Genomic DNA, 11,705 nt, shown 5'->3' on the forward strand with positions numbered 1-11,705 from the left:
GCCCACCCCCCGGCGCTCCCTCCCTTCGGACTCGGCGCGCGAATCCCTCGAATCCACCAAACCGGCCGCCCCGACCGCCCAGAGGAGGACCCGGAAGTCCCGCCCTCACGTCGTGTGCGTCGTTGAAACGCCCCGTTTCCTGGGCTTTCATTGGCTCCATCCGCCGTTGTTGGGCGCATTGCCTTCTGGGTAATGTAGTTTCTCCCGCCGAAGCGGTGAGTTACTATTGTCCTTAGCAACCTGGCAGTCGAGGATCTGCTGTGGTTCAGTGGTTGTTTCTGGAGCCGGGAACCATGATGTCAGGGGTTCGGTTTCCACTCTGCGTTGTAGTGTCATTGCCATTTGCCCACTCGCAATCTTTTTTTTTTTTTGATCCTCAATGTTTCTATCCCTCCCTCTCTCTCTAAAAAAAAATCAATAAAATATAATCAGCAGAAGTAATAATTAAGGTGTGGCCTAGACTCTGGCTGAGTAGGTCCATGTTTGTTACAGGGTCTTCTCCTCGAGCCAAGGCTGGGAGTTTGGTCCCCGGTCTCGGCTGCAATGACACCTTTAGGTTTGGGGGAGGTTGGCAGGCTTGGGGGTGGTGTTGTACAACTGACAATCCTCCAGAGAGTTCCTTAATGTTAACTCTTTTTTTTTAAATTTCTAAATGCATTTTTATTGATTTCAGAGAGGAAGGGAGACAGAGAGAGAAACATCAATGATGAGAAAGAATCATAGATTGGCTGCCTCCTCCATGCCCCCCCCAACTGGGGATCAAACCTGCAAGCCAGGCATGTGCCCTGACCTGGAATTGAACCTCGATTTCCTGCTTCATGGGTCAACGCACAACCACTGAGCCACACTGGCCAGGCAGTGTTAGCTTTTTCTAAAATGATTCACGGGGGGCTCTTATGGGCTGAATTGTATACGGTTGATTCATACACAGTAATTGTAACCCCCATTAACGCAGAATGTGACTGTATTTGAAAACAAGGTCTATAAAAATGTAATATAAGGTCAATAGATTGGACTGGTGCCCTCATGAGATTAAGACACAGACACAGACACAGACACAGACACACACACACACACACACACACACACACACAGTGTAACACTCATGTGAGGACACAGAAGCCAGCCATCTGCAAGCCAAGGAGAGAGGACTCAGGAAAAACCAACCCTGCTGACATCTTCATGTGACTTCCAGCCTGGAAATATGTAAAAATAAAGTAATTTCTGCTTTTTAAACTGCCAGCATGAGGTACTTTGCTATAGTAGCCCACGCAGACTAATGCAGGGCCCATTATCGTCTATGAAAAAAAAATCTGCAGGGCACCCTCAAGAGAAAGGGGGCCCCAGCTGGTGTGGCTCAGTGGATAGAGCGCCGGCCTGTGGACTGAAGGGTCCCAGGTTTGATTCGGTCAAGGGCACATACCTTGGTTGTGGGCTCATGCCCAGTAGGGGGCGTGCAGGAGGCAGCCGATCCATGATTCTCTCATCATTGATGTTTCTCTCTCTCCCTTTCCTCTCTGAAATCAATAAAAATACATTTAAATAAAATAAAATTCTTTAATATTGAAAGTAGATACTGCACTTATTGATCATTCCCCAAAGTGGGTTGAGAGGATGGTTTTGTGTGAAGGTGTGTCATCTGTCTTTCTGTCCAGCTTTATTGAGGTGTAATTCATTAACCTGTGAGATATTTATAATGAACATGCTATGACTTGATACAGAGATACATTGTGAAAAGCTGATTAAGGCTTTTTTTTTTTTTTAATCCTCACCCAAGGATATTTTTCTATTGATTTTTAGGGAGAGGGGAAGAGAGAGGGAAAGACAGAAACATTGATGTGAGAGAAACACATCGATGGGTTGCCTCCTGCATGAGCTACGACCAGGGCAGGGCAGGGGCCACGGAGGAGCCTGCAACCGAGGTACATGCCCTTGACTGGAATTGAACCCGGGACCAGTTGGTCTGCAGGCCAATCCTCTATCCACTGAACACCAGCCAGGGCAGGCCCAGAGTTTTTAAAAATTTTGCGTAGCCCTAGCCGGTGTGGCTCAATGGATAGAGCGTCGGCCTGCGGACTGAAGAGTCCCAGGTTCGATTCTGGTCAAGGGCATGTACCTCGGTTGCGGGCACACACCCAGTAGGGAGTGTGCAGGGGGCAGCTGATCGATGTTTCTCTCTCATCGATGTTTCTAACTCTCTATCCCTCTCCGTAAAAAATCAATAAAATATATATTTTTAAAATGGCCTTTTTTTTTCAATGTAAACTTTCTGATGGAAAATAAAATATATATATTTTAAAAAATTATTTTTAAAAAAAGTTTGCGTATCATGAGCAATGCCTCAGTCCTACAATGTCTTAGTTAATAATTTTTAGGAAACTCTAATCCTAATTGCTATGGAATGTTCCTCCTGATTGTACCCTAATAACCCATAATGAACTGGTTCTGGCACTCGTCCCAGTAGATAAACCCGTAAGGGTGAAATGTGGGGATTGGTTTGGCCCGGGCCTTGGGCTTGAATGAAGTGCTCAACGTCGAGCCAGGGACAAAGGGGATGCTGGGGCTGGCGGGCGACACACAGAGGCATCATAACTCACCCGCGGCCTGGGGCTGCCGGGGAGGAAGTGGCGGGTGAAGCACCGGTCTTGAGACCCAGCAGGTGCTGCGAGGAGCATCAAGGCAGCGCGAGTGACAGTAACTGTGGTCAGGGGAGGATCCCTCTGAGTTCACGCCATTGCTTACAGAGAGCAAGTGGCAAATCCAAGGCCCCACGTGAGAAACAGGAAATCCCATGAGCCCTCGAAGAGGAAGCTCTGAGCACGGCCGGCGTGCCTCCACGGTTGAGCGTCGACCTGTTAGGTCAGGATTAGATTCCTCGCCAGGGCACATGCCCAGGTTGTGGGCTCGATCCCCAGTGTGGGGCGTGCAGGTGGCAGCCGATCAATGATTCTCTCTCCTCATTGATGTTTCCCCCTACCTCCCTCTCTGAAATCAATAAAACTATATATTACCAAAAAAAAAAAAAAAAAAAAAAAAAAAAAAAAAAAAAAAAAAAAATTTTTTTTTTTTATTAAAAAAGGACTTTTTTTTTATTTCTGAAAATCAAAACATGAATGCTGTGCCCTGACCGGTTTGGCTCAGTGGATAGAGCGTCGGTCTGGGGACTGAAGGGTCCCAGGTTCGAATTTGGACAGGGGCATGTACCTTGGTTGTGGGCACATCCCCAGTGGGGGGTGTGCAGGAGGAAGCTGATCGATGTTTCTCTCTCATCGATGTTTCTCTCTATCCCTCTCTCTTCCTCTCTGTAAAAAATCAATTAAAATATATATTTTTTAAATACATGAATGCCGAGCTGGGCTGTAATGAAAGCTGCACACAGCAGGGCAGTTTCCCAGGTGACACTTAGGCACTGATTGATCAAGTGGGATACGGGACCCTGGGATGGGCCCTCTAGTTGGAGGCCAAAGAAAAGTGACCATCTGGGAGTTGTAGGTCATTGAGTCTCTTACCGAGTGTCTGGGGGGACCTAGCCTTCCTCTGCTAACGTCGCCGGGGGCGGGGGCAGCCGCCTGCAAAGGAATGCCACTTCGTCCCAAGACTCACCACAAACACGATAGCTAGTTCTCACTCGCAGCATGATCCAGGGAAAAAGTGGAAACGTAGGAAGAATCGTAATTTATTTGCTAGTATTTGTTATCAGAAACCTGGCGAGCAAAGGTGCACCTAGGCCCAAGGCACTGTGACCAAGGAGGAGAGAAGGCAGGACCAGGCCAGTCACTATCAACGAATGGGCCGAGTTCATGGACATCGCGCAGCAGGAGATCCTGCCCTGAGTGGGTCAGTTCAGGCAGCGGTTCAGGTGTCTGTCGACTCAACAGTGGCCTTTCCGTTAACCAGCCTGAGGTGCCAGTTTGTCTGGCAGGATGCCCAAGGCAGAACTGAAAGGCTTAGCTCCGGCCGGTGTGGCCCAGGGGTTGAGCGTCGAGCCAGGAACCAAGAGGCCACGGGTTGATACCCTGACAGGGCACAGGCCTGGGTTGCGGCCTGATACTGTGTGTGGGGTGTGCCGAAGGCAGCTGATCGATGGTTTCTCTCCCATCGATGTATTTCTCTATCACTCTCCTCTCTCTCTAAAAAAGAAAAAATCAATAAAAAATATTTTTTTAAAAAAAATTGAGCCCTGGCTGGTTTGGCTCAGTGGATAGAGCGTTGGCCTGTGAACTGAAAGGTCCCAGGTTCGATTCCCGGTCAAGGACGCATGCCCAGGTGGCGGGCTCGATCCCCACTGGGGGGCTTGCAGGAGGCAACTAATCAATGATTCTCTCTCATCATTGATGTTTCTATCTCTCTCTCTTCCTTTCTCTCTGAAATCAATAAAAATATATTTTTAAAAAAATGAAAGGCTTAGGGATAGGCACATTGGCTTAATTTGTCGTGTGTGAGAAGTGCATCTATATATTCCTTCATCACATTCTTTTATTTTCTGTATTTTATTATGGTGAATCTTGGAGGGCCCGCCAACCTGGAAGAGACTGCCCCTCCCAGGGCTAGTTAATTAACTATAATAATAAAAGGGTAATATTCTAATTAGACCAGACGTCTTCCGGACATCCTTCCTGATGAAGCCGGGGCCAGAGGGAAGCCAGCCCAGGTCCCGGGTACCAGCCGGCAGCTGGAGGAGGGAAACAGCACGGGTCCTGGTTGTGCCGGAAGAAGCCGGTGCCGGCAGCTGGGGGAAGGAAGGCCTACTCTTGCACGAATTTTTGTGCATCGGGCCTCTAGTAAAAGATAATAAAAAACCTGCACCTCCGCCAAAAAAAAACACACAAATAAACAACCTGCCCACCAGCCTCCCATTCTTTCATATGCAAACTTACCAATAAAGAGACATACCCTTCCACCACCTTTATCTGACTCACACGCCAGGCCAATATTTTTCTAGATCAAACCAGGGTGAGGTAGCAGGAAACTGGGGGCTACCCCTACGCACCAACGCCTGCCAGTGACTCCAACTCTCATTTCTGATGTGGTCGATGCTTCCCGGCCTTGCCTCTCTACAGGAACCTACTAGGAAGGTGTGTGCCTACGCTCTCCTCGCTCCTTCCTGCTGTTACCAACAATGTCGCTGTCCCCTGTGGCCACGTGCGACACAGCCTGTCTCTGCTCTTGGGAGCTGTGAGCAATAAAACCTTCTTACAGAGGCATGAAACTCTCCAAGTCCCCATTCGGTCATCTCTGTAAATTAAAACCCCGTGGGTAGCCCGGCCGGCGTGGCTCAGTGGTTGATCATCGACCTATGAACCAGGAGGCCACAGTTCCATCCTGGGTCCGGGCACATTCCCGGGTTGAGGGCTCCATCCCCAGTGGGGGGCGGCAGGAGGAATTTGTTCAATGATTCTCTCTCATCGTTGATGTTTCTCTCTCTTTCCCTCTCCATTCCCCTCTGAAATCAATCAAAATATCTTAAAAATATATATACAGCCCAGCTGGTGAGGCTCAGTGGTTGAGCATTGACCCAGGAACCAGGAAGTCAGGGTTCGATTCCTGGTCAGGGCACATGCCTGGGTTGTGAGCTTGATCCCCAGTAGGGTGTGTGCAGGAGGCAGCCGATCAATGATGTTTCTCTCTCATTGACCTTTCTAGCTCTCTCTCCTTTGCCTTTCCTGTCTTTAAAAAAATCAATAAAAACATTTAAAACAAGGCCATGGGTATAATCAAGATCATTGCTGTAGGCAGCAGGGGGATTGTCCCTCAGACCATGCATTCCTGCTTGCTCTCTGGCTAACAGGATTCATTCAAGGGCCTACCCTGCGGAGCTGGGGGGGTGGGGGGGATATGCTGTGCCTGTGTACCGGCCTCAGGACCCCAACCTCAATGATAAGATCTCATCCTGGGCCCTGTGGCTCGGTGGTTAGAGCACCAGGCTGCACATGGAAGGAAGGGCTGAGGGCTGGATTCCCAGTCAGGGGCACGCACCTGGATTTCGGGTTCACTCCCCCTCTCCATCGGGGTGGGTGTGGGGGAGGCAACCAATTGATGTTTCTCTCACATCGATGTTTCTCTCTCTCCTTCCCCCTCCCTCCCTCCCAGTCCCTCAGAAAAGCAATGGGAAAAATATCCTCAAGTGAGGACTAAAGATAAAAAAGACCTCCAAGGCGTGGGCCTTTCTGCACATCTTCACTCGGTCTTCAGTGCGGAGTTTCCTGGGGTGTGCAATGGACCCACTGGGTGCCATGTGGTTCCCGGCCCGACGCACCCAGAGGCCCTAAGACAATTGGTTAGCAGACAAGGCACAGGCCTAAGAGTCAGGAATGGTTCCCCTCCAAGCAGGTGTTAGGGGCCCTGGCCGGTGGGGCTCCGCTGGTTGGAGAGTGGCCCAGTACACCGAGAAGTCACGGGTTGGGGTCCCAGTCAGGGCACACCCCCAGTTTGCAAGTTCCATCCCCGGGTCTGGGTGCCTAAGGGAGTCAACCAATGTTTCTCTTATATCGGTGATTCTCTCTCTCTCTCTAAAATCAACAAAAATATACCCTCAGGTGGGAGAAGATGAAAAAAAATAATAAAGTTTCACTGTCATTAAGAAAAAAAAAAAAGTAGTTTGGAGTGAGATGACCCTGCAACACCAGCCAGTGTGGGCCATCCCTCTCCTCCCGACTCTTGTGGGCAGAACTGCATCGGTCGGTGTGTACGGAGGACGTCCTGCCCACACTGGCAGCGCGCGGACTAGAGTTAAAGGGACCCAGAGGTCATGCGGGGTGTGGGGTGCGGGGTGCGGGGAGCGGGGCCTCCTGAGGAACCACGGTACACAGACAGCTTAACTGTTGCTTCAGGGGCAACTCTTTGCTGTTGCTTACGCTTTGGAAAAGTCTGCCCACGTGTATGTAAACATACACTTCCGGCCCAGCTGGCATGGCCTCGTGGGTACGCATCAGGCTATGAGCCAGGTCCGATTCCAGGTCGGGGCACACACACAGGTTGCCGGCTTGATCCTCCCCGTGGGGCGTGCAGGAGGCAGCCAAGCGACGAGTCTCTCATCATTGATGTTTCTCTCCTTCTCCCTCCCTCTCTGAAATCAATAAAACTGTATTTTAAAAAACACAAAAACTGTTCCATAGGGCAAAGAAGTCACTCGGGTCCTTGAGGAATGAGTGACATTCCAACACGTGTTTGGATGCTACACTGTCAGCCCATTAATTAAAACAATAAATTCAGCCCTAACCGGTTTGGCTCAGTGGATAGAGCGTTGGCCTGGGGACTGAAGGGTCCCAGGTTCGATTCCGGTCAAGGGCATGTACCTTGGTCGCGGGCACATCCCCAGTAGGGGTTGTGCAGGAGGCAGCTGATTGATGTTTCTCTCTCATCGAGGTTTCTAACTTCTATCCCTCTCCCTTCCTCTCTGTAAAAAAATCAATAAAAATATGTTAACAAACAAACAAAAACAATAAATTCATAAAAAGAGAATAGGCAGAGATTCGGAGCAGACATGTTACCAAAGGAGATAGAGACAGTGTGTTCATAAATAAATGCATGGACACATGCTCACCCTCGTGAATTGTTAGGGAAATGGAACTGAAACAAACAAGTTGCCACTACACTGATATCCAGAAATATTTTTAAAAAATTAGCCACAGGAAGGGCTGGCCAAGTTGCAGAAGAATAGGAATCTTCATACCCTGTGGGACGGTGGGAAGGAAAAGGGAACAACCGTTTTAGATCGCAGTTCCACATTTAAAAAATGTAAGCATTTATCTACATTGTAAGTTTGAGAAACACAGTACGTATCGACATAAAGAGCCTGGAATGCACATATTCATAGCAGCTTTATTTGTAATACCGCAAACCCGGAAGTAACCCTAACCGTAGGCAGATCAATGGGTAAACAAAGGGGTTATTTACAGTTCAGACTACTCCTACAAGGAAAGGAATTAGCTATTCACATCAGCTTTACGGCTGGAATCTTGAAATAACTGTGCAGCATGAAGGAAACCGTATACACCTGTGACGTTACAGAAACTACCAACTAATCTACTGTAAGTAAAGGGAAGTCAGTGGCTGCGTTAGGGCTGGGACGGGCGGGGAGAGATCATTAAGGGCAGGGGGCAAACACAGGGCGGAGCGATCGGAGACCGACAGCATGGAAATCAACATAATTAATAAATAATGCAGGAATGAACTCCATGTTGCACGTGCTCGCTACTGGACACCTGCAATTGTCCCACCCTGCCTGTGAGCGACAGGCCAGTCCACTTCCTGTGTGATGGTCTCATAGCTTTATCCGTGTCAAAGCTCACCGAACAGCACACACTGGGTAAGTGCACTTGGCTGCATGTGAAGTATACATATGTACATGAATGAATAAAGCTTTCGACACCGCTCCCATGCAGGCCTGAATTCCCCCTTTGCTGAGGGCGTCGGGTTGGCCGGCCTGTGCGGCCTCCACCTCTCCCCTCAGGTCCGGGAGGGGCAGCCTTGCGGAGGGGCAGCGGAGACTGGCACGCGAGGAAGACTCCTGCCCTCGGAGTCACAGGAATGCTGACGGTCGCAAAGGACGTCCTGGGAATGACTACAGTAAATCTATCACCTTGCTTCCCAGCTCGGTTTGCTTGTCTGTAGAGCAATGGCCTGGAGGCGCACGCCTCAGAGAGGCTAGGCCAGTGGTCGGCAAACTCATTAGTCAGCAGAGCCAAACATCAACTGTACAACGATTAAAATTTCTTTTGAGAGCCAAATTTTTTAAACTTAAACTCTATAGGTAGGTACACTGTTATTAACTTAATTAGGGTACTCCTAAGGCTTAGGAAGAGCCACACTCAAGGGGCCAAAGAGCCACACGTGGCTCGCGTGCCGCAGTTTGCCGACCACGGGTCTAGGGGATCCACAAAGCTGCTAGAGGCAGTTATAAAGGTCAGGAGAGGGTCTGTAGCCACGGACCACAGAAGCCACAGGCCCTGGAGCATCTGTGGCTGAGCTTTCAGAAGAGAGACCTTTGTTCTGCCGGGCCGGTGTGGCTCAGTGGATAGAGCCTCGGCCTGCAGACTGAAGGGTCCCAGGTTCGATTCCCCGGTCAAGGGCACGTGCCTGGGTTGTGGGCTCGATCCCCAGTGTGGGGCATGCAGGAGGCAGCCCATCCATGATTCTCTCTCATCATCTCTCATCATTGATGTTTCTCTCTCTCCCTCTCCCTTCCTCTCTGAAATCAATAAAAATATTTTTTTTAAAAAAAGAAGAGACACCCTCGTTCTAATTTACTAGTCTCCCCCCTTCACTATGAACACAGTGCTTCTGTCCCAACTGTGGTCCCACCTAACCTGAGACCCACAAGTCCCCCACCCACGACATCCCACCCACCACGGCACGTGGCTCCTCTGCAGGACCTCCGCCCAGGTGGAAGCAGGCAATGTACACAGTGAAAAGGGATTAAATTCATACTGTCCACAGAAGCACAAAAGAATGCCCCCTCTTCAGAGTGACCTCTGACCTCCCCATCATCGCGGCACCGGGGTTCCTACCAGGACCACAAAGTCATGCAGTGCTTCCTGCCAGGCCGTGGGCAGCAACACAAAACAAGCCAACACTGGACAGGGCGTGGCTCCCTACCATCGCGCCGTCCCCTCCGACACACAGACAGTGAGGGGTCCCCTGACACAGACACGTTCCCCTCCACATGCTGGCAGATCACACTTCTTATTCCAAACCATCTCACGCAGGGACTATACAACCACCACAGTTCTATCATCATTACATCACGATCCAGAAAAGCTTACAGCCAAGCGTCCAGGCCGGGGAAGGCGAACCTGGGAGAACTCCTCACAGCATCAGTGTGAGAACAACGTCCATCAAGAAGGTAGTTCTTAGCTGAGGGTGGGTCCCCCGGACCAGCACCCAGCACGGGACCAGGCCCACCCCTGGCGGAGAGAAAGGAAGGAGGGTCCCCCCACGAGGCCTGCGCATTCCTCATCTCCTCCGGCAGGAGGGAGACCACGGGGTCGGCTTCCCTGAGCACGCAGGGGCGGGGCTGACACACCGTGCAGGGGAGCCAGGCGGTGGAGGGGAGAGGGCCTCCCCTACAAAATCTAGCAGTGACGTCATCTAGGAACAGCCCCGGGCAGGTGGGAAAGTGCAATGGACCCCCTTCAAGCCTCACCAGTACCTACAACCCATGAGGAATCAAGCGCGTGGGATGCTCCGCTACAACAGGTTTCAATTCAGTGAAATTGGTCTCTAAGGGTCTCCCCCAGTGCAGTGAGCCTGAGAGGAAAGAAAGCATTCCCTGCACCATTAAGGCTTTTCCCCAGTGTGAAGCCTCCGGTGTCTAAGGAGGTTGGACGTGCGGGTGAAAGACTTCCCACACTCATTACACTCGTAAGGCCTCTCTCCCGTGTGCACCCTTTTGTGCTGAATGAGGGCGGAGCTGTGGCTGAAGGACTTGTCACAATAAGCGCACTCATAGGGCCTCTCTCCAGTGTGAACTCGCCAGTGTCTAAGGAGGTTGGACGTGCGGGTGAAAGTTTTCCCGCATTCGTTACACTCGTAAGGTCTCTCTCCAGTGTGCACCCTCTTGTGCTGGATGAGGGCGGAGCTGTGGCTGAAGGACTTCCCACAATCACTACACTCATAGGGCCTTTCCCCCGTGTGAACTCGCCAGTGTCTAAGGAGGTTGGACGCCCGGGTGAAAGACTTCCCGCACTCATTGCACTCATAGGGTCTTTCTTCGCTGTGAACACTTTTGTGCTGAATGAGGGAAGAGCTTCGTCTAAAGGCCTTCCCACAATCACTGCACACGTACGGCTTCTCGCCAGTGTGAATTCTTTGGTGTTTAATGAGGTTGAAGTTGTAGATAAAGCGCTTCCCACAAACACCGCATTCATACCGCCTCTCTCCAGTGTGAACCTTCCGGTGCTGAATGAGTATGTAATTGTACCGGAAGCACTTGCCACAATCACCACACTCATACGGCTTTTCCCCCGCGTGAACCTTCTGGTGGTAAATGAGGGCGGAGCTCTGCCTGAAGCACTTTCCACACTCGGTGCACTGATAGGGCTTCTCTCCAGTGTGAACCCTCTGGTGCTGGATGAGGGCAGAGCTGTTTGTGAAGGTCTTCCCACAATCGCTACACTCATAGGGCCTCTCTCCAGTGTGAACTCTCTTGTGTCGGATGAGGGCAGAGCTGTGGCTGAAGGACTTGCCACAATCGCTACAGCCATACGGGTTCTCACCAGTATGGATTTTCTCGTGCCTCATGAGGTTAAACTTGTAGCTAAAGCATTTCTTACAGAAACTGCACTCGTACGGCTTCTCTTCAGAGTGAATTCTTTGATGCTGGATGAGGGTGTACTTGCAGCTGAAGCATTTCCCACAGACACTGCACTCGTAGGGCTTCCCTTCCGTGTGCACACTCTGGTGTCGGAGGAGGAAAAACTCGCAGCTGAAGCACTTCCCACACACCCCGCACTCGTAGGGCAGCCTCTCCCCCGCGTGCACGCTCCTCTGGAGCATGAGGTTAAAGATCTGGATGGAGGCCTTCCCGCACTGGCTACACTCAAACAGCCCTTCTCCGGTGTAGACGCTCTGCTGCTGCAGGTCCTGGCTGTGGAAGGCGGCCTCCTCGCACTCCCCCCACTGGCGAGGCCCCGTCCCACTGTGAACGGGCTGCCAGCTCTCAATGACGCTGTGCGGCTCCTCGGTGCCCAGCGCGGGCTGGTGCT

At 50.9% G+C, this 11,705-nt stretch overlaps 2 protein-coding genes across 2 annotated transcripts in view; both read right to left on the reverse strand.

The window, feature by feature from the left end:
• The window catches only part of LOC102258975 (zinc finger protein 883), a 25,331-nt gene that overhangs the window by 11,844 nt on the left and 1,782 nt on the right, over positions 1-11,705 (reverse strand). The gene's annotated exons all lie outside the window — the stretch shown is intronic.
• LOC102262862 (zinc finger protein 883) overlaps positions 10,222-11,705 on the reverse strand; it is a 26,554-nt gene continuing 25,070 nt past the window's right edge. The window contains 1 exon segment of the mRNA XM_005861708.2: positions 10,222-11,703. Coding sequence (XP_005861770.2) covers positions 10,222-11,703 — 1,482 coding nt within the window.

Source organism: Myotis brandtii, unplaced genomic scaffold, assembly GCF_000412655.1.
Source record: "Myotis brandtii unplaced genomic scaffold, ASM41265v1 scaffold1554, whole genome shotgun sequence".
In the NCBI taxonomy this organism is placed as follows: Eukaryota; Metazoa; Chordata; class Mammalia; order Chiroptera; family Vespertilionidae; genus Myotis; species Myotis brandtii.